Source organism: Vidua macroura, chromosome 7, assembly GCF_024509145.1.
Source record: "Vidua macroura isolate BioBank_ID:100142 chromosome 7, ASM2450914v1, whole genome shotgun sequence".
Classification (NCBI taxonomy): domain Eukaryota; kingdom Metazoa; phylum Chordata; class Aves; order Passeriformes; family Viduidae; genus Vidua; species Vidua macroura.
Window position 1 is genome coordinate 4,668,329 of NC_071577.1, and position 22,487 is coordinate 4,690,815.

At 46.4% G+C, this 22,487-nt stretch overlaps 2 protein-coding genes across 3 annotated transcripts in view; both read left to right on the forward strand.

Annotated features, from left to right (window-relative positions):
• Positions 1-6,032, forward strand: part of LRRFIP1 (LRR binding FLII interacting protein 1) — a 102,501-nt gene extending 96,469 nt beyond the window's left edge. For both annotated transcript variants that reach the window (XM_053982213.1, XM_053982214.1), the window contains 5 exons: positions 7-53; positions 851-968; positions 1,399-1,478; positions 2,101-2,205; positions 3,186-6,032. In XM_053982213.1, the coding sequence (XP_053838188.1) occupies positions 7-53; positions 851-968; positions 1,399-1,478; positions 2,101-2,205; positions 3,186-3,296 (461 nt within the window). In that variant the 3' untranslated portion in view covers positions 3,297-6,032. The remainder of the gene's footprint in view (positions 1-6; positions 54-850; positions 969-1,398; positions 1,479-2,100; positions 2,206-3,185) is intronic.
• Positions 6,033-8,106: 2,074 nt separating this feature from the next.
• LOC128809977 (RNA-binding protein 44-like) overlaps positions 8,107-22,487 on the forward strand; it is a 30,653-nt gene continuing 16,272 nt past the window's right edge. Inside the window, exons 1-14 of the mRNA XM_053982437.1 lie at positions 8,107-8,208; positions 9,458-10,275; positions 10,396-10,448; positions 10,993-11,169; positions 11,585-11,759; positions 11,858-11,883; positions 12,348-12,389; positions 12,729-12,801; positions 13,108-13,198; positions 13,551-13,682; positions 14,348-14,421; positions 15,214-15,371; positions 15,492-15,615; positions 17,935-18,265. Coding sequence (XP_053838412.1) covers positions 9,541-10,275; positions 10,396-10,448; positions 10,993-11,169; positions 11,585-11,759; positions 11,858-11,883; positions 12,348-12,389; positions 12,729-12,801; positions 13,108-13,198; positions 13,551-13,682; positions 14,348-14,421; positions 15,214-15,371; positions 15,492-15,615; positions 17,935-18,265 — 2,191 coding nt within the window. The 5' untranslated portion in view covers positions 8,107-8,208; positions 9,458-9,540. The remainder of the gene's footprint in view (positions 8,209-9,457; positions 10,276-10,395; positions 10,449-10,992; positions 11,170-11,584; positions 11,760-11,857; positions 11,884-12,347; positions 12,390-12,728; positions 12,802-13,107; positions 13,199-13,550; positions 13,683-14,347; positions 14,422-15,213; positions 15,372-15,491; positions 15,616-17,934; positions 18,266-22,487) is intronic.

Below are 22,487 nucleotides of genomic sequence, written 5' to 3' on the forward strand. Positions count from 1 at the left end.
TTCCAGACAGGCTGAAAAAGCTCATTGATGAACGGGAGTCCTTGCTAGACCAGGTAATCACAGGGCAAGTGAAGAACATAAAGGATTAAGAAAACAAAAATAGCCCAAACACAAGGTGTGGAGCGGCAGTGGTGTGGTCTGGTTGCTTTTGCTGCCTTGCTGGCACTCTGTTCTTCCTCCAAAACATTCCTCCCATGTGTCAGCTCAGGATACATGGAAGATATGACCCTCTTATTTCTGAATAATAATCCTTCAGATTGGCCAAGCCCAAGGGAAAATCGGGCATGGCTCAGAAATTGTAGAAGCAAAGTTTCTCTCCAAGAGTAAGCCCTCCCCTTTGCTGGGTCGGTGGGTAAATGGGCCTTTTGGAAAGGTTTGTTGGAGGAATTGCAGATGGGTAAAGAGCAATTAAAGGAATTATTGCTGATACCATGGTATTCCATAGTGGCTATAAAGCTTATTCAAAAAACCTCAGCTGATCTGCTGCCCTGCAGGACACTCTATGCTTTCATTTGTGCTCAGTGACCTTGGCCTTGAGACTCGCACACAACCAAACACAGCATTGGGAATTTTAAAGAATGTTTTACATTAATGTGCCTGCAGAAGATTTATGGCTTTTCTAATAAGCCAGTCATCTTTCACTCATTGTTTTGATCCTGAACTTGTACATCAGCACTGATGTGTAAAATACTATGAGTGATTTGCCAAAAGAATTTCTAGGATGTTACAAAGTAACACAAGAATTTTTGGAATTTATGTTTAAAAAATACATCATTTGTTTTATAATACTGGAGTGAATTCAAGCCATGATTTCCCTTAGTGATTTTAATAACTATTTTCTGTCCTTCAGATTAAAAAATTAAAGGGACAACTGGAAGAAAAGCAAAGGAATGGCAAGATGGAAAATACACAGTCGGAAGATGAAGTTCTGGAAAACGGGACAGATATGCACATGATTGACCTCCAAAGTGAGTCGTATTTTGATTTTAAGAGAATTTTGTGCCCTGCATGTGAGTGAGAAAATGTATCAGTACAATAACAAGCATATGGCTCAGAGTAAGAATGAGCTTTCAGTTCCAAGGGAGCTTTGGTCTGGGAGCAGCCAGGCACCTCTCCAGAGGTATGGGAATTAGGAGCCTTTGTTTAAGATTGCAGTTGGAAATATCTGTTATTGCTCCTCAGCAGAGCTGGGGGGAGTTCAAATTAATTCTGCCTTCAGAGTGGTTGGCAGGGAATCAGGCAGGACTGGGAATGGTGCCTCTCTGCTGGACACTTATTGAGAGAACTACTCTCCTGCAGCCCCACGTAGATCCCTGATGCATGGAAGTTCTACCACAGACTTGTTAGAAACTGTTCACACTTGTTCTGACATTTCTGATAAATCTGCGATTGTTTTAGGAGATGCCAACAGACAGATCAGCGATCTCAAATTTAAACTAGCAAAGTCTGAGCAAGAGATAACAGCATTGGAGCAGAATGTAAGTTTTTGGCTTGTTCTGTTTGTTCAGGCATGGTGAGAATACAAAGAGGAAGTGTGTTTTAAATGATAAATGAAATTATGTTTACTGTGATTTTCCCTTAAAATAAGAAACGGGAGTGTTGGAGCATGAAGACCACTATGACTTTTATTTATGGGGAAGAAGGAATGTATTATTCCTCTGTACTGAAGGAAGAATGGTCAAAGACAAAAGTATCTGATGAACTCTGCTGAACACTTCCTTATGCCTAGCTGTCAACAGGTTTTAAATGGCTCCCAGCGTGTGAGGTGATAGAGATGGAGTTTATACACAGCTGTTCCATTTTGATTGTTTGCTCTTGTCCAAGGTATATCAGCAATGCTCTTGCTAAGAGAAATTTAGTCAATGGACTGTATTTTTTGTTGCTGGAAGCATATTAAATATGGATATGTATGAAAGGTCAGCAGTAAGTTACTGTTGCCAGGCTTCCTTGGTGTTGTTTCCTTCCCTGAAAATATGCCTTTATTTTATCAAAGAGGAGTTAGCATCTCTCTGGTTATTCCTTGAGTACTAGTGGAAGAGTAGAACTTCAGAGTTACTTCTCGGTACAGCTTCTAATTCCCAGCCTTTGCCTTCACCTCAGGTAATACGACTGGAAGGCCAGGTAGCCCGATACAAAACTGCTGCTGAAAATGCTGAGCGAGTAGAAGATGAACTGAAGGCAGAGAAACGCAAACTGCAGAGAGAGGTAACTCCACCTGCAGGCTGTCACAGGTCAGCCTGCTCCATGTGGGGGAAACCTCCTTCCCTGAGGTCTTTTAGGGGAGGAACCACCTTTCTTGGCACAGCAAGGGATAAGCATCTAATTGCTTTATTGCTTTAGTTACTCCTTCTAAATGTGCAACCAAGTTTTCAGCACTCAAACTGGAGTAACAGTCACGGCTGTGAGCTCCCACTGCCTTTTCACCGTTCCTTCCTAACCTGACTTGCTAAAGGGATGTGAGTTGTTCTTTGTGAGCCTGTTTTCCTTGCTCTGCCAATCTGTTCAGGCCTGTTTGGGGTAGTGTGGCTGTCCACAGACTCTGACACCTTAGAGCCTGAATACCTTTCTCAGCTTCTCTCTCACTGCCTCCAGAGGTATTTCTTTGATTTTTTTTTTTTTCAGTATGGCTCCTTGGTTGTTCTAAATACTCCTTCTGCTTTGCTGCCTATAAATATTGTTCTGTGCAGTCTAGCTCTCTCTCCCTACCCTGATCCCCTGGTGGGATTTACAGGAAACTGAGCTGGGAATAGAGGTCTAGGAACCAGAAATATAAAAGCTGTGCAGTGAGACAGGTGTACATCACCCAGAGCCTCGTGCCTCTGGATTGAGGGAAATTCTGTGATTCTCTGGGAATCTCCTGTTCCACAGGAATAACCTTCTGTCCATGCTGACTGCCTCAAGACACACGGTTCTGTCAAGCCAAATCCAGACTTGGGAGACCATGTTTCTTCTTACCTTGGCTTTGTTTGCTCAGCATTCTGTAAATACCATGAGTTCTTGGCAGTGTGCTTAAACACCTGTGTGTGTGGCCTGCAAAGCAGTTTAACTCTGCTAAAGGAATTTTCAACTGCTTTATGTTCCAAGTTAATGTGGTCAGTTAGCGTTGGCAACTACAAACCTTGCTTTGCCTTTGCAAAGGGATAACGTGGTGAAAGTCACGGCGTTCTTCTGTTTCCTTCCTTCAGCTTCGTTCAGCACTGGACAAAACCGAGGAGCTGGAGGTCAGCAATGGCCACCTGGTGAAGCGGCTGGAGAAGATGAAGGCCAACCGGAGCGCTCTGCTGTCCCAGCAATAGCCACCCCCTCCCACGGGAACCACCGCTACTCGGAACCGGAACGACGCCGCAGCCGCTTCTGCGTCCTGCTGCCCGGGACGCTTCGTGCCATTGCCTTCTGAGACCAGGCCACCCCAACACCTGCTCCGTGCCTCCCAGCCGGGGTCTCCCCGCGCAGATCCAAGCCTGCTGCACTACATCCATAGGAGGAGCTGATCCAAGTGGCTGTGCCCGCAGGAGCCCTTCCACGCCGAGCCCTGGGGACAGTCGAAGTACAACACATTAAGAAGCACATGGAATTCTCCATCCAGAGGGCACAGCAGCCATTTATTGCCGTTTAAAATGGCACACAAAGAAAACACTTTGACTGGAATTTTGTGTCTTGCTGAAAATTTTAAAACAAACACTGTAAGTTTCGGACTTTTCTCATGACAGTATCTGTAATTTAGTGACTACGGTAGAGTTATTCATAGTAGGTTTTTCATTTACAAATCACTGTGGAACCATAAGCCATTACAAAGCAAAACTCCTTCAGTGGAAACCATGGAAGAAGATGGTCTTGGAAGCAAAAGTGACCTTAAATGACTTTGCCAATAAAACAAATGTGTTTGGAGGGATTTTTGCACCAGTAGAATCATGAGACTCTTTTATTTCAGGGTAAATAGGCAATAGCTTCATTGAATTTTCAATTTTTATTTGTATTATTTAATCCCTGCTCTTGGAGTTGAAGTAAATGACTTTTAAAGGATGTAAGGTTGCATTAATAAACCAGCATAAGGCCGTGTTTTCAGAAATGGTGGGGTTTGCACTTAGGTCACTCTCTTTGGTGCATTTATCAAGCAAGTGTCATTTGCTTAAACAAAATATGTAATGGGTTTTTTACATCAGAAACTATCTACTGGTCCATGACCTACTAGGAAACGATGCCGCTACAAAATACAAGTCTGATTTTTAAAAGAATAACTGCTAAGTAAAGAAGCACTTTAGAAAATATTACTGCCTATGGGTTTTCTACAGCTACGGAAGTAGCGAGTTATCTCCTTCTAAGATCACTGCGGAGGTTTTCCACTTCCCACGCAGAACAGCGTAACCAGTTGAGATGTTGCGGGCGATTCTTGCGTGTGTAAAAATGGCACACGACTGGCACTACAGCTCTGGTTCATCGGAACTCATTCTGAATGTACTACTCAAAGGAGAGCAGCAGCTACCCCAGGAACAAAGCTGCCCGTCCCACCTCAGCCCTAACAGGAAAGCCAGTCCCTGTGGGATCTGCTCACGCGGTGGAGCAGCATCTCCTGTCCCACGGGAGCGGCCGTGGCTGCCTCAAGAGGTTCTGCCAAGCCAAATCCACACCCAGGAGATCACATTTCTTCCTAACTTGGTCTTCAGACCCCGCGATCCAGGTCTTTCCCCAGCCTCCTCCGTGCAGACGGGAGGTTAAAGTAGGAACCGCTGCTATTTCCAACGCAAGGGGGATCGCTGGTATCTTCCTCGAGCACCTTCACAAATTAAGTAAACCAAAACCGCTGTCTGAATGTGTTTCTCTGGTTTGGCTAGGAAACAGCACCCTCGTCTTCATCTCTTCCAAGTGCACAAGGAAATTTAGGAATGAAGCACTGAAATTATTATTCCAGGAAAAGGGTGAAGAAGGCTTTTTTTGTGCCCCTGAGGAATTAAGTATGTCCTTGTTGATGAAATGTGGTGAAACATGGGGTTGGAAGGAATCTTTTTAAATTAAATTTCCACTCCAGTTAGGGCTTTGGGTTTTTGGTTTTTTTTAAATTGTTTTTGAGAGGAACATTCAGGTGCAGAGCCAGGTTTCTTGTGGAATACCTCAAAATGGCTGTGGATACCAATTTACAATTTTCTGTGCATGACTTGTGTAATTTCTGGTGTACAAAGCCTCGGGGGCCTAAAAAACAAGCAAAGGGATTTTCAGAACACAAACAAACGTGCTAAATACGACACCTTACCAATGGTAAGGTGTGTGATTGCCACCAGTCATCATTTCATTTGTGGCAGCAGTGAAAGCCGCCTCTCCTGGCAAGGCTCAGGAGAAACAACCCAGCAGCCAAGCGTTGGTCCAAAAGGCAAAAAATAACACTTTGTTCATTGAAAAGGGATGTGTTTATCGTTTCGAAGTAGATTTCATCTCGCACCCCATAAGCATCAACCTCATGACGGAAATCAGATGTGTATTTCAACCTGGATATGCTCTTAGTAGAAACCTTTGTGTGTGATAAAAGTAGGTGAATGTTGAAGCCACATTTCCCCCTTCCCCTCCCCTAACTTTCAGTATGACTTAGCATTAGAATAAGGGAAGAAAAAGAACTGGTTGGTTTACTGCAAACTGTTTCTATGTTTTTCTGTGAAGAATGTACAACAACAGGGCTTTGAATGGTGATAATAGCACATGTCCCAGTCCTATTATTTGAGCTCCAAACGAGAGCACCTCAGTACCCTGAGAGCGGGGCCGAGGTGGCGGCAGCCGGGCGAGGAACAGCTCCTGGGGGAACCAGGATGGGTTTTCCTACAACTTCTGTTTCAATTTGTTATCCTCTATTTTATTTTTAAATGTTAAATGATTTTTATCGCTTGCAAATGGAATGTTACCCGAAATGTTTTTGGTTTTGTTTTGTTGGTTTTTTGTTTCCGCCCCCCCCCCCCCCCCCCAGTCGCTCTCTTAGGAGATGTGAGCGTGGAAAAGGAAATTCATTATGAGCAGAACTCGCCAATAAAATGTCACTTGTTTGGGTAGTTTTTATGGAGTGGTCTGTCCATGCTGATGTTACCAGTACAAGTTCTCTTGGAAAATTCAGGGTGATATGGGTGTAACAGCTCGTTTTCCTTTCCAACATGTTGCTGCAGGATCACACAAAACATGAGCAACACTGGTTGGAAAATGTACAAATTCAGGGGCTTGTGTAACTGAGGGCACTGGTGTGAGACATACCTCCAAATATCAACATTTTTAGTGGCAGGGTGCACATACACCTCCAAATTTCGATATTTTAATGGCCAGGTGCACTTGGGCAGGGGGAGGACAGGGACAGTCCCCCATCAGGAGAAATTTGAATGGTGTTGCTAATTGGATTCATTCTCCACTTTTATATATGGTGAACGTAGAGGTAACCCACACAGTAGCTTTCCCTGGAAGAATCCTTCATGAAGATTCCTTCACAACAGGAAGCAACTTGGTTCATCAAAAATATTTCACTTTAGTATTAAATGTCCTCTTGCTCTGATGTGTTGCCAGAGCTGTCACTTACATGAAAGAGACTAAGCAGGAGGGTAGTGCTTGTCTTCACTTCAGATGCTCTAAACCACTGTATGTCTCTGAAGGTTAATTTTAGGCAACTGAGTGATGTTTTACACACTTCATCACGACCTTTACACGTGTTTAAAGGAAGAAGCAGAGCCCCTTGCACAAGTACCGTGGACCTGTGTGGCAGGTAGGTTTGTCTCAGCTCCTGTAACGCGCTCCTTCCAGCTGGAAACTTTCAGATAAGTTTTAATGTATGCCACAAGAGGTTAGAGTTGGATATTAGGAAAAGTTCTTCCCGCAAAAGGTGGGGTTGGGCACTGAACAGGCTCCCCAGCGAATGGTTACAGCCACGAAGCAGAGTTCCAGGAGCTGCCAAAGTTTGGTCAATGCTCTCAGGCACAGGGTGGGATTAGTGAGGTGTCCTGTGCAGGGCCGGGGATTGGACTCCATGATCCTCGTGGGTCCCTTGCAGCACAGGATAATTCTGTGATTCTGTAGTAGCTGTACAAGAGCTGCTGTGCTCCCTCCCCGCCGGCTGCACTTCGGTCTGTCAGTGCTCGGCGGCGGGAGAGCCGTGAGGGGAGAGAAGGGTCCGTGAGGGGAGAGAAGGGCCCATGAGGGAAGAGAAGGGTCCATGAGGGGAGAGAAGAGTCCGTGAGGGGAGAGAAGGCACCGTGAGGCGAGAGAAGGGTACGTGAGTGGAGAAAAGGGTCCATGAGGGGAGAGAAGGGCCCATGAGGGGAGAGAAGGGACCGTGAGGCGAGATAAGGGTCCGTGATGGAAGAGAAGGGTCCGTGAGGCAAGAGAAGGGCCCACAAGGGGAGAGAAGGGACCGTGATGGAAGAGAAGGGTCCGTGAGGCGAGAGAAGGGACCGTGAGGCAAGAGAATGGACTGTGAGGCGAGAGGAGGGTCCGTGAGTGGAGAAAAGGGTCCATGAGGGGAGAGTAGGGACCATGAGGGGAGAGCCGTGAGGGGACACGGCGGTATGGCTTCTGAGGGAATATGGCAGCACCGCCTTTGAGGGGATACAGCGGTACCGACTCTGGGGGCGGTACCGGCTCTGAGAGAACACGGCAGCACCGATTCTGGAGAGACACGGCTTCTGAGGGAATATGGCGATACCGGTTCTGAGGGGACGCGGGGGCCTCGCCTTTGAGGGGATACAGCGGTACCGATTCTTGGGGGGGGGGGGGGGGAATATGGCGGTACCGGCTCTGAGGGGAGGAGGTGCACGCGGCGAGGGCGGGCTCCGCGCCGGCCAATCAGGCGTCGGAGCGCTGCGCGCCGCAGCCAATGAGCGCGGGGCGCGGCGGCGGGCGTTGACTGCGCGCGTGTGGCGGAGCCGTGAGGCGCTGCGGGCGGCGAGCGGAGCGCGCCCGGGGCTTCGTGCGGGCGGCGAGCGGAGCGGGCCCGGAGCTTCGTGCGGGCGGCGAGCGGAGCGCGCCCGGGGCTTCGTGCGGGCGGCGAGCGGAGCGGGACCGGGGCTTCGTGCGGGCGGCGAGCGGAGCGGGACCGGGGCTTCGTGCGGGCGGCGAGCGGAGCGGGCCCGGGGCTTCGTGCGGGCGGCGAGCGGAGCGGGACCGGGGCTTCGTGCGGGCGGCGAGCGGAGCGGGACCGGGGCTTCGTGCGGGCGGCGGGGCCGCGCCTCAGCCTGCTCTGGAGCTGCGGTGAGACGCCGTTCTCCCTCCTGAGGGGTCCCCCTGGGCGAGCGGGAGCACCGGGCTGCCCTCAGGGCTCCCCCACCCTCAGCCAGCGCTGCGGCGGGGACGGGCTCGGCTGTGGTTCAGCGTTTGTTTGTATCAGTAGCAGCGACAGGGGGGTTGCTGTACCTTGTCTGGGGCGCGGAGGTGTTTTGGTTCTTGTTCTCAAGGGAAAAGTCACTCCTCTGTGGCTTTGTGTGACTCTGTGACTTCGTTGTCATTTCTGTACAGGTATCTGGGATATGCTTTGGCAGCGTTCAGCTTTTTAATTCCACGGAGTTGCTCAAGGCTTCAATTAGGGGGTGAAAGTAATGTAGTAAAAAAGGACAGTGTTTTTGAGGCAAAAAATAACTGTAGAAGTGTATAATTTAACCGTGGAAGTGCTCAAGACCAGGTTGGGTGGGGCTTGGAGCAACCTGGGATAGTGGAAGGCTTGAATATTTGAACATATGAATATTAATCCTTATTTCTTCCCCCTCCCCCCCCCCCTTGCAGAAGGGCTGTCAGAGAGAGTGACTGAAATTTAGATGTGTCATTTAAGTAGTTTGGAAAGCAGACATAATTGAGAAAGATGGTTAATATTTTTATGTATTCCTTTTCTTAGTTAGAAGCTTCTGAGGGAAGGCAGAGAAGAATTGACAATATTCCTAAGAAACAAGCTTCACAAAGAGCGTCTTCCATCCTTACACGCGTTCTCTGCTTTTTGTTGGTGTTTGTTGCCAAACTAGGTTTGCTGCAAGTTCAGAGCAGGTGTATTGCTTTAGTCTGGTGAGTTGTCCAGCTTCCTTCTATTGCTAAATGACCTTCCTGTGTTCCTTGACAATTTTCTGATTGTAAAGATTCTCAGGTTTTCTTAGGGTTTTGTCCCTGGTAAGTTTCTTCTTGCTTCCCCAGAATTAAGAAGAATATGCTTTAATTTCCCCCTTGTCCAACGCCCAAGGGGTTTTTAGTTTTTGGGAGGCACAGAGCTCAAAGTTCACCTCTTCCTTAATATAGGTAACCTTTATTTGAACACTTTGTGTGCTGTATGATGTAACAGGGATTCTACCAATTCAGAAATCAGCTCTTGGGATTTCTTTAGGAACGTGCTGTAGAATTCCTGCCTGCTCTAGTAGCATGCAGTAGGTGAAAATAGGATGGCTAATTTAATGTATTTTTTTTATCCTTCTGTATACTATGGAGCATCTTGAACTTCTCTTGATTTTTACTAAGGTAGGAAGAGCCAAACCAGTGACTTTGAGAGGTTGCAGTGGCAGTGAGCTGTGTGATTCCTTCTGAAGAGGAGAGCCTGTTGGTGCCATGGAAGCGGAAAAGAGCAGCAAAAGGAGCTGCTTCACTCAGACCTCCTTCCTGGGTGCAGATTTAGGGGAAGACTCGCAGCTGGAGTATCTCAGTGCTTACGAGGAGTGTGAGGAGGATAAGAACAACTCAAGTGAGTTTTCGGAGCAGGGGGAGGTTGGAGAGGTGAAGGCCATGCCTCTGATTGGTGACAAGGTGCCACCGCGAATCACAGCAGGGGAAGAAGGTTCTGGAAAGAGCGAAAGACCCACCCACAGCGTGGCAGTGGAGCCAGACCCTGCTTTCCTGCCGCCCGGGGAAGAGGCCCAGCTCTGCCAACATGCACAGCCCTTCTACTTCAGCAGCTGTGAGGAACCTGCAGTGTGCACCCGTGGTACCAGCAGCACTGCGGAGGATGCTGAAACCCAGCTCCCAGTCCCTGAAATCCTCCCGAGCAAGAGTCCTGGTGCTGGCATGGAAGCTGCAGATAAATCCTCTGGTGAGAGCCCCAGGGCGGTGAAGCTGGAGCGTGCTGAAGGCCTGAGGAGCGTTCCTGGTGTCGCCGCTGGCTCTGATTCCAGAGCTGGCTTCCCAGCGAGCAGAGGCAGCAGTGCCCAGTGTCTCTGCTCCAGGGCAGTGAACACAGAGGTAACCATGATGAGCAAAACTCGACCCGCGGGGTGGCTGGCTCAAACCTCTGTGGATGCTGCTTCCAACACGGAATTGTCCTTCAGAGCTCACAGCTCACACGTGCAGGTAATTGACACAAAACAAGAAGGGCCACCAGACCAGTTTGATAGAACTTTTGTTAATTTTAACTTGTCTGCACGGGTGTTAATCTGTTAACTTTTGGCTTTTTTCTTTTTTTTTGAAAAGCAGGAATCCAAAGATGATCTGTCTGTCTGTGAGTGGAAGACAAGCACCGACAGGTGGGTCAGGAGTTTGTTCTTGGTTTTGGAATTTGAGATTCTGGATAAGAGGTTTTTTCATTTCATGATTGAAAGGTTGTCTGTGGCTTGGCAAAACTGATGGTGTTAAAAGCTTTTGGGCAGCAATTTCTGCTGCAGAGGCCTGGGCAGGTGAGAAGACTGAGCTTAGGACTCCTTGAAGTTGAACAAAGACCAAAGCAGCCTTGTTCTGCAGTTGCAGACCTCCACAGATCCTTTCCAACCTTTCCATGGCTGTGGAAACAAAATTAGTGTGTTGGCAGATCCACAGCGTTGCAAAGTTACTTTTTGTTCTTAAGGCTTCACTTTTTGGATAGAAATTATGATGGTGCTTGTGCAGTTCCCACCTCTGATAAAATTGACTGTAATGCTGCAATCATTATTGTGGGCTAAATAAGATTTTCCTTAAATCTTATCAGAAATAGCTTCTGGCGAGCTCCTTACTTCAAAATAAAACACCACGAACGTAAACAAAATCTTGAAGCCCTGGAATAAATATTCTGTTATTGTTATTATTATTTTAAAGGCCAGAACATGCCACCAAGCAAAGTGGGGAGAATTCTGCATCAAGCTGCTGTCAGGACATCCTGCAGAGAGCAACTGAAGCAGAGCTGCAGCTCCTGGCCACCCATTACAAGATGTGCTACCAGCACTGCTTGAAGGTTTATGAGCTGGCTTTGGAGGAAAACACCTATCTTGGGAGGCATGTGCTTTAATGTCCTTTAAAATAAAATGGGTAACTGGTTGTCAGGCAAAGATTGCTAAATGGTCCTGCTAGATTCTATCCATAGCTTCTAGGAGTGTTTATAATTAGTGGTGTTGTCCAGAGGACCCCCAAGTCTTATTTCCAGCCTTAATTTTTTTTTTTTTTTTTTTTTTTTTTTTTTTTTTTTTTTTTTTTTTTTTTTTTTTTTGGTAGCATTCACAGTCCCAAAATCCTGCATTTTTTTTTCCTGGAATAAAACTCAAGTGATGCACATTACAGTTGTTAATTCATGTTTTATATACTATAATGTAGAGGAATCTTTAAACCCTGTAAAATCTTTGGGCATCTCCAGAAGCTGTAAAACCAATGAAATTTCTAAGTTGATGTTGCTTTCTTACCCATATTTTAATAGATGTGAGGACAAGGCTGAGTTATATTCATCTCTCCTGTTGGTTTTGGATGAGCTGGACAATAATTACAGCAGTATGAAAAGGAAAATAAACATGGGCATACCTTTAAATGAACTTCCACCACTGTCAGTTGAGCTGAAGTTTTCCCCACTCTCTTCCTTGTACATCCCCTCCAAGGTAATTTCTTAACTGTTTTATGTTTTTAATAGAAATTGTTTTATAATTAAGATAATTATAGATAAATCTCTTTCTTTTTTTTTTTTTTTTTTGGACAGTTTTTCAGAAAGAGTCTTTACTCTGAGTAAGTAGTTTTCATTTGTTGTTGTACTTACTAAGTTAAATGAGTTTATAAGATGTTTAACATGTAATTTCTTTATTTCAGGATGCATCTTGTTTTTTCAGGCTGTTTAGCTGAAAGACCAGCATTGCCCTGTGGGTACAGTGGTTTTATTTTAAGGGCATTTTTCCTCTGTGGTGTTCTAGTATGCAGACCAGGGAATGTCTTTACAATCTTTATAGTAAAAGTTACCAATTTGCAGATTGTTTCCCTGCTTTCACTACTAAAAGTCTTTGTCTCCAGTTATAATGGCACTAAGCAACAAAAAAACCCCAAAAACATCCCACACCACAGAAACCCAGAAAGACTTTGCTGCCAGCAGAGATAATATTAAGCATATAGATAATATTAAGAGATAATATGAAGCTGTTTTGCTAAGATTATCATTCAGATATGAAGAATGATAGAAAAATAACTTCTTATTTCAGGCATGATAGAACACATTCAGGAACCCCATCCAGAGACTTTCTGTAAGTAGAGATGAAAACAAATTTGGCAGCAAGTTTTGACTGAATTGGGTAAACTGCTAGAGACTGTTTGAAGTTTCCTGTTAAGCATGAGTGAAGTTAATCAAGAAAAAGCAAAGGCAATTGTTTTGTTTTGTAAATAATTAGTACAAGTTGCACTGGTATTTCAGATTGTGAGGAATGCATCTGAACATCACACAGAAAACTATTAAGATATAATGAAAAAAGCCAAGATGTATTAAGAATGTTAATTTTATTGTGAGCTTCTGGAAATATGTAGATTACTGTAGAACTTAAAATTGTTGTCCCATATTTTGTATGTAATTCTCAGCTCTGTTTTAGTGATCTTTCAGGTGGAGGGAAAGCTGACTTTGAAGTACCAAAACGGCAAGAAAAGGGGATTTCTGTCAATATGGTAGGGAATTCTTCACTCCTGGGTTTTGGAGATGGTAATGTTGAGAAGTATTTTCTCCTTTTAGGTGCCTGCAAATGTGATCAGAGTCTTCTGGGCTCTCAGCCTGGGATCCTCTGCCACTAATTGCAAATGCAGCTCATATGTTCACAATTTTAATTGCCCTTTCAAAATGAAGTAACTTGGGGGTTCTTGAGGATGATCAGCAGATTTAACTTTTTTAAATTCACCCGCTTCATGGGCTGATATTCTGAAAAATAACTTAAAATCAGGTGAGAGTGCTGTGACATCACTGAAATGTGTTCGTAGGACAACTCACAGAGTGATGCTGATCAGCCAGGTGACTCTGCTTCCCCTGAGACATGGGAAGAACAACCTAAAGATCAGGCTCTGGAACGTGGTGAGTGATCTGCTCCTACTAAAAATAATCCTTTATTTGTGAGTTAAGTTCTCAGGGGAGGAAGGAAACCCTGTATGAAACATGTATTTGGTAACACAGCTGCCCTTTCTGTGATTGAATGTTTATATACCAGCCATCAAAATTTATTGACAAGTAATAATAGCTCTCTATAATTACTTACATCTTTTAAAAAGTTTCTAATTAAATTAGAATTCCAAACTAGTAAATGCCATTTCTTTGAAATGTAGCACCAAGAGATGTAAGTAGCTGAAAGCACAGAAATTTGATACTCTTTTGTGTAGCATAGCATGGTTTGAATTTTAACACTTGAATTTTTATCCCAACTGCCAAGGCTGTGTAAAAAATGAGGAAGGAAGTGAGTATTGGTTTGATGCTAAGGAAGATTTGTCAGTGGCAGATATTTCAGTAATGTGCAAAGAAATGAAAAAGCAACAAGGAAAACAAGACTCAATTGACTCAAGAGGTAAAGTCGTGTGCTTTAAGCTGATAAACCAAATAATGGTGTTTATTATTGGAGTGCTCTGTTCCTTCTCCAAGCATAAGTAAACTTGGAAAAAATGCCAGCTGTGTTTTCAGATTTATTTTCTCATTCTCTAGCAGTGAATCCCTGTACTCAGCTGTTTTCATCCATCCATGTTTTTCCTTGAAAACTTCACCTGCAGTGCTTGAACTCAAATTAGTAAATGCCCAGCCAATCACATAGATGGAAATCTTTCCTTTTTTCTCCTCCTCCTCCCCTTTGTGTTCCCTTCCCACGCTGGACTGTTCAGAGTGAGATGTAAATGGTTTGTGTTTGGAGACTTGAGTCACAGTGATGGGTGTGGTGAGAAGTCCCAGGGTGTTGAAGGCAGAGAGCCTGGGGGTTCTCCATACCAGCCTTCAGCACTGGTACTGTTACTTCAGAGCTGTGTTTCCTCTGCCTCTTAAAATCTCAGGAAACACTCAGGGAAAAGGATGTTCCACAAGCTGAACTGCTGTGCTTCTCAGGACATTCATTTTGTGTTAGAAACTTCTCTTCTTTCCCTTAGTTAGTTCTAAAGTTTTCTCTCTAGGTTGCCCAAAATCTACGGAGCAGATGTCAGCTCAACAACAGTTAGTCACTCTTTGCTTTCTTACATTTATTATTAGAAGTGAAGACAGTGGGGAGTGGGAATGAACATTCTTCTGTTCCTGTTGGTGGCCCAAAACCCTCAGTGCCTGAGGTAGGTCTGTTCTTAATTTGTAGGAGGAATTTCTTGCCTCTTTAAGGTTTCTTTCATACTCTGCATTTACTACCATGTGCCCTGATCTGAAATCACCTACTCAACAGCTGGCACGTTCTTTACTTGGAGATAATCAAAAGGGAATTATTACTAACACTCCTTTGTGTGGCAGACTAAGCTTTAAATCTTCTTGTCACGTAACATTTAATAGATAGAAAATTATGTAAGGATAGGAAAATATGTTACATATTGGTAGTAAATTTCTGGCATGTGGCAGAAGAGTGAAAGCACCATTCTTTTGCCCCTGCATCAAACTATGACACCCCGGCTGGTTTTTCTGAATCCTAGGACAGTTTGGGATTTCCCCATTTGCACTAGATTTTTTGTCTTTGTAACACCAGTTTTTTTAATGTAAATGTCACATGGCTTTATACAGGAACGATTTTGGGGTAATGGATGGGAAAGAAACTCTTGGATTTTCCAGCATAAATCTATGTATTGGCTCAGCTTGGTCCTTGGAGAGTAAAGGGCAAATCAGTAATTGCTGGTGTTGCTCACATAAACCACACAGGTTTCCTGTCTTCAGGCATTTCCCTTTAAACATGCTGGTCCTTTGGGAAATACTAATTGGATCTAATTTAAAGTAGCAGGAATAAGATGAGCTTTAAGATGCCTTTCAGCCCAAACCATTCTGTGGGTCTAGGATTTTATATTTATTTGTAGGAAGGTGTTGTATTACCTGTACAACCCTTAAGCCATGCATTTTTTTCCCTTATTTTGATGCACTTGTAGGATCCTGGGGAAAATTCCCTGCAGAAAACAACCACTTGTTCCTCTGTGGGTTCCTCTGTGAACCCACCTGGTGTCTTCGTTTCTCCTTATGCACTGAACTTGAGCAGCTTTACCAAGTTAATAAAGAGACTCCAACAAAGGCATCCAGGGTTTAGCAGGTGAGATACTTGGATTTCTTTTCAGCCCTGATTTGTAATGGAGCCGATGCCCACGCTAACTAATCACTAAATGTGTGGCACAAAACACGATGCTCACAGTTGTTTCCTTAATTCCCACAGAGAGGAAATTGCGGACGCTGTGCAGGAGGTGAGGAAGATGAACAAAGGTGTCCTGAGTGGCTTGGCCATAAGTTCTATTGAGGTGAAGGCCTCTGCCATTCTGAGGTGTCAGCAGGAGAAGCACTGAAAAAGGTGAATATTGCAGCCTGACTAGATTAATGCAGCCTCAAGCCCTGCAGGAGGTACCGGGGTGAATCCTCAAGCCCTGCAGGAGGTACCAGGGTGAATCCACTGGAGCAGTGGTTTATAAGGACTGGGAGCTGTAAAACAGGTTGCATTCTAGAAATCTTGGTGCACTGGTGGTTAACTACTGAATGTGGGGATTTTTGAAGGAATTTTGAACAAGTTAGAGGCGGGACCTCTGAGTTTTTAGATGATGGGGTTTATTTTTCTTCTATATAGATAGAAAGGATGAGTTTGGCTCACATCTTTACTGCATGGTTCAGAAGGTCACAAGACCTTTAGTTATAAGACTTTAAAGGCTTTATTGACTAATCAAACACTGCCAACAAGGATATTTACGTTTTTGACCCAATTTTTAAATATTTCATCTTAAGGACTCATGCTACAGTGTAAGCTTTCATAGTCAGTTATGTTATGACACACAAACCTACAGTACTGCATTCTAAACTCCTTGTTTACCTTTGTAACTGTATTTTTTCTGTATCTCAACTCTAAAACTCTAAACTTTTCTGTTCTCAATGTGTCTCTGCTTTAAACTATAAATCCATATTCTTGCTTCTAGCACCTAAGTTTGGAAGCCTTTTCCAAGGTCTCGGATCAAATCCTGTGTTTAATTCTAAGCTTTGGCTTACAGGCCCTGAGTTCTGAGAATTCCCTGTATTTTGGATTCCAACAACGGGACTGTTTGGCTGCTGAGCTGTGTGGAGGGCACTGTCGCACGTGTTCGGTGCACAGCTGACACCTAACGGCCAGGCCTTGTGTAGCTTCTCATCCGGAAATCCCAGCCCTGGCTCCGTTCTGGATCCAAACACTGATGGTTTCTGTCTGGTGGCTGGGGCCAGCTCTGGGCTGGAAACCTGACAGAACCAGACTCTGTCTTGTAGTTTTCTCACACCGATGCCTTTGCGCGGTCGTGTGGTGCTGCAGCAAGCTGAAGGTGCTGAAACCACAGCCCAGAGTTCCAGGGATGTGTCTATCCATCCTTGCTTTAGTCTCCTGCTCACCTTGCTGCTCTGCTTGCTTTAGGTACCTCCTAGCAGTGCCACTGCCAGCTTTCCTGCAAAAAGGAAAAGCCTTCATATTAATCTCCTGTCTGATTTTCACAGGACTGCAGACAGGGACAGAAACTCATCCCCAAAACATTAAAATCTTATGCTTGGGGGCATTTTCAGTCAGTAAGGTTTTTAACAGCCTCAAAATGTGTTGTGCTTTCCTTATGGAGTGATTATTTGGTTTTCCAATGGTGCGAGGGCTCTGTGGGCCTAATTGTTCCTATTACTGTAGTTTTTCCCCTCTTGTTTCGTGTGGGAGATGATGACTTATAATAATTTTTATTTTCATCATAAGGGAGGTGTGAAATGGCCAAATCATTACTAAATTATGGGGAGAAAAATAATCCCCATTTTCCATAGTAAGGAACAAGTACGTAAACCATTTAAGAGAAGGTGATTCTGCTCAGAGCTCAGCTAACTTGGTCTTTTTGTTGTCCTTTGTTTTAGACCCTGCTGCAATCGCTGCTGGAAAGAACAGCCTTGTTTACTGTCAATAAAGGTTAAAATTTGTTCTTCAAAAGAGTTGGGCCGATGCTGTGCTGTTTGCAGACCTCTTCTGCTGCCTCTCCCCGTGGCAGAGCCGTGGCTTTGTGCTGTGCCCTTGGTCTCAGTGCTGCAGGTGAGGCCTTAGCTTTGGTGTCTCTTGCTCTGTCAAGATGGAAGCAGTCCCAAGCTTTGCTCTTCCACCTCATTACCAGCAGCTGTTGCTGTTCCCCGAGCTCGGCTCCCTGATTGGGCAGGTGGTAATAGTTCAGGAAGAACTGGCTCTCTGGCCTGCGAGTTATTCCATTCCTCTTGGGAAGGCAGAAGTGTGCACGATGTGAAAGACTCGAGTTAGCACACTCTGGTGTTCCTTTTTTATTGACATTTGAGAGGGAGAGCTGACCTCAAGCGTGAGAGAAGCGACTTGCGGGGCAGTGACGCCGCTGCAGGCAGAGTCCTGCCCTGCTCCCACGGGCGTATCCTGATCCGGAGCGCCTGAGGAGCGCAGGCAGGCTCTGCTGCTCAGGCACAGCTCGGCAACGAGCTGCAGGTGGAGCTGTAGGAGCTCAGGAATGATGTTGCACTCCAGTAAACGTTGAAGCGGAAACCACAAAACATTCCTCCTTAAAATCGCGTTCCATGTGTATGTTCAGCCCTAGAAAGGGGGAAGGCAGGATGCTTTAGCTAGGGAGAAATCCCCTCGCTGGAGGTGGAAGCGGGGTTAGGGAAAGCGCGTGAGGAAGCCGGACTGCTCCGTGCTTTCCTTCGGAACTGTTCGCTCCGTTCGCCGCGCCTCTGGGCTGCGAGGGGGAGAGGTCGATAAGGAGAGCCTGGGCTCCATCTCCATCCCCCTGCTCCCACGGGAGCGCTTCCCCTTCCTCTGCCCCGCGCTGCCGCCGGGAGAGCGGGGCAGGAGCCGGGCGGGGCCGCGCCCGCCCCGGGCCCGCCCCTCTCGCAGCGCCGCGGGCGCGGAGCCCGCCCGGCCCCGGGAGCGGAGCCGCTCCTGCCGCGGGGCCATGGCCCTGCTCCCGCGGCGCTTCCTCTGCTTCGTCCTGGGTAAGTGCGGCCGCCGCGACACAACTTCCCCGGGGCCGCTGGGGCGGCGGGTCAGGCTCCCCGGGATTCCTCTGCGCTGGGCGCGGGCGTGCAGCCCCGGCCGCCTCGTCCGCGCTTTCACCGCTCTCCCCGAAGCACGGCGAGGCTCCAGCCTGGCTTCGCTGGCGACGCAGCGGTAGGGAAATTAAAAGGAGAAATGATTCCAGGGCTTGGCCTCAGGAGCTGTGAGGTGGTGATGCTGTGGGACGCAGCCTGCTTTGTAGGGGGATTCCCTGCTTGCTAGGTGAGATGGACCGAGGAGAGTTCTGTGTCCTGTCCGTGCCTTTTGTTGCAAATGCTCGATTACTGCCTTTGCAGTCTGTCTTCCCATTCCTGAGCCGCAGGGAAGAGGAGGCAGCCAGAAGTGCCCCTTCAAAGAGCTGAGGTTGGATGTTCTGGGGTTTAGCGGTGGTGGGGTTGGAAACGCTGGCGTTGTGTGGTTGTTTCCATGGGATGCGCCGTGCCTCGGTTTCTTTGCTGCTGCTGGCATTTCAGTGCAACAGGTAAAGACTTGTGCCGTGCTTGTCACCTGTGGACCCGCAGCAAAAGCTCTGAGGGATGTTGGTGCTGTGTAAAAGTGTGTTTATTTAAGGTGCTCCAAAGGGAAACCGCACCCCCTCATCCTAACGCTGATCTTCCACAAAATCAAAGTGCTCCTCGAGGCAGCACAAATTTCTCCTCCTTTCCCTTCCTTCCCCTGCGCTGGTTTTCTCCCCCAAGCCCTGGTGAATAACGCAGTGAGCCGTGCTGCACATAATGTGCTGATCTGTACCATGTAATTAACTATTTACTACTCCTCAGCTGTGCAGGGCCCGAGCAGCCCGTACCCTTGGACGAGGCACATTTCCCTGCTGGGTTGCAGGGAAAGGCTGCAGAACCCTGTGCAGGGAGCACTAACTCCTGCTAGCTAGGATTTCTCTTTGCTCTTTTTTTCCCCAGCCCCTCTCTCCTTTTCCTGACTCTCCCTTCTCTTGGCTGGGGAGCTGTAACTTTTAAAAGTACTCCAGGCTGCTCCTTTCCACCTCCAGTGGGCTCGGGAGCAGCAGGATGCTGCCTCTTGTGTGAACCAGGTGCCCAGTGGCAGCTAATCTTGGTGCTGTGGATGTTTTTCACTACATTCTCCTCCTGGGATTTTGTATTTTGAGCACATTTAACGAAAAGACCCACTCTTTTTACACCTTTCTGCTTTTACAGCCCTGCACACAGTCAGGGCTGCGCTGAAATTGCAAGTGGCAACTGAGTGCTCAGAAATCACGGTGATTTGCACCAATGCAGGTGTCTTAAAGTGAGATTAAAAAAAAAAAAGGAAGGGTCTGAAAGAAAAACCTTTCATTTAAAGCTTGAGCTTTAGGAAACTTCACCACTGGCTGCAGTCTTTAAAAAGCAATGGCAGTCAGGGAATCAGCCATCCTAAAAACCCCAGTCTCTTTAGCAGGCCAGGGATCCAGCTGTACCCCAAGGTATCCGCTTCCATTAAGGCAAAATGAGGCTTTTCCTGGGTTTTGGCTGCAGCTTCCTGCAGAGGCTGCTCAGGGAGGAGGGGACGAGGCAGGCTCTTGCTGTTCCTGGGGCAGTGATGATTGGCACCACACACAGCTCTGTGCTGTGCTTTGGTGCTTAAGGGCAGTGCTGGGCTGCTTGGATTTCTACTGAGTGTAGATAACTATTACTGTGAGAGGTAAGAGGCAGTTGCAAATAAGGTCGGTAAAACATTAATATCTTCTTGATTCCCTGCATCTTTTCTCTGTGCTGTACAGCACTGTGTTTGCATAATCTATAGAAAATAATGCTTTCTTAAAAACAAAACTTCTGGGCACTGTGTATGACCTCTCCTGGAAAACAGGAATTAAAGTGCTTTGTGTCTCCTCTCAGCTCAAAGCACACTCGGTAATGCCTGCCACTGATTGCCGTTTGAGTGCCTCTTTTATCAAAAGCTAAAGCTCCCTTTAAACTCGAATTTAAGGCTGCTGCCTCTCTGAGAAAATCCTCAATATTTACAGAGTGCCCTGTTAGAAATCCTTGACAATAAAATAAAACATTCCTCCTCCTTTAAGAGCATCTCTGGCATGGAAAGGACTCAAAATTTCCCTGTTAGAAATCCCTAACAATAAAATAAAACATTCATCCTCCTTTAAGAGCATCTCTGGCATGGAGAGGACTCAAAACTCCCCATGCATCAAAAGAGAAGCGTGTGGATAGGGACAACAAAATTGCCTCCACCCTGTAATTCCTTGTACTGCTCCCATAGGTGCCAGTTGTTTTCCTGCAGGAACCAGTGGCAGGTGGGTTTGGTTGGCTGCCTGGAGGCTGTGTGATCTGGTCAGGAAGCCTCTTGGCTTTGAGGAACAGGGTTGCATTTATTAACTCTGAAATGCTGAGTTTAAGAGCCATGAACCTCCCAGAGTAATGCAAATACAAATGCCATGGCCTGGATGCAATGAAATGAGATCTCATAATGGCTAAAGATGGGGTTGGCGTCTTTCACCTTTCCACAGGGCTGGAAATGGACGTTGGGTTTGTGGCAGAGTTGAGGGAGGTCTTAGAAAGCCGTGGGTGGGAATGTGGAGTTACTGCTCTGCTCTGGCAACTTTGTTCTGCCTCCCTGACTGGATGCAGAGTCTGGCTCTGTCATTTTTTGGGGGAAGTTCAGGGCAGATTTGGGCCCCAAATCTGTGGTTGTGGTCAGAGCCCTTCCCAGCACAGAGCCTGCAGCAAGCAAGGACAGAAAACACCACTGGGGTGGAGCGAGAGGAGCATTAAAAGCCCATTAGAGGGGAAATGCAGCGTTTCAGCTCACTCAGATAGCCAAATGCCTTTTGCTGCTCTAAAATACAGCCAGGGATGGGGTTTGCCGGGTCAGCTCCTGCTGTGGGTGGGTGATTACCAGGGAATCTTCATCCCTGTCTGCCATGAAGCTGCCTGCAGAGCTGGGTGCTTTTAATCATCAAATCCTCTAATGAAGCTGCTTCATGGTTTCAGTCCCTTGTCTCTGTGCTTCTGCAACATGAGCTTTTGGGGATCTGAAAACACATCCTGACACCTCAGAGAAGCACTCCAGTGGGAAGGCAGGCAGCAGCCTGGGTGAAAACCCCCCAATTTCAGCCAAGGGTGACCCCCCCCCGTGCATCCCTGTATCTTTCAGGAAACATTTGTTGGGAAAGCAGCAGCACTGTGGGGGGAGGAGTTGCAGAGAGGTGCAAAATCTCTGTGTGCTCTTCAGCTGGAAGGGAGGAAAACCACATCAAGAAGTCTCTGATAAGGAAAACAAATGATTCTGGTGATTCCCGGGCTGCTCACGTGGCTCAGCTGCAGATTTCAGCCTGGAAACTCTGTGCTGAAAGTATTTAGTGAAGCTGCTGTTGTGTGCAGCCTGTGATGGGTGCACCAAGGTGACAGTGAGGTTATTTTGGTTTTCTCCCTAACAGACTTTTGTATTTACTCAATATGTGCTTCTTCATGGGAAATCTGTTAGATTGCCCAGGCAGTGATTTTTTTATCTTGAAGGTAATTCAATAAAATGTTTACTAGTCCCATGTAGCAAAAAATCCGTGTTTAACACACGTTGAAACCTGAACCAGCAGGATCACAGTGTGTTGTCTCCAAACCAATGCCAGGCACTTTTAACCTTGGTGTTACTTTTCCCCTGTTCTTATTTTAGCCTCAATCAACTGAAATAGCTGAAGGAAAAAATAATCCTGGGGGTGGAAGGAGAGTACATTTGCCTTTAGCACATTGCTGAGATCTGGAGTGTGGTGGCTGCTCCTTTCTCCCTGGCTTTGAGACCGAACCGACATCTGTGGCATCCAGTGCTTTGTTGATGATTTAAAAATAACTCTGAAGCCGGCTCTAACGTTGGATTAAGGTGTTGGGATGGCAGTGTTGGACACCACAATCCTCCCTGGGAAGGCAGGAGGGATGTGGCTGGTTCCCTTCAGCCCCTGGATTTGGGTGCACAGAATCCAGTGGGGATCCCTCCTTGCTTCCACCCTGCTCTTGTGAGCAGGGATTTGATGGTGGCCACGGCCAGAGATGATTTGAGCTCAGGGTGGGCGAAGTCAGGGTTGTAGAGACATTGCCAGTGCCTGTCTGAAGCCTGTGGTTTGCCTCCATTAATTCAGTCAAGAAGAACTATTTTCCAAAAGACCCCGCTGTTCATCAAGGATATAATTATCTTTATAACTAA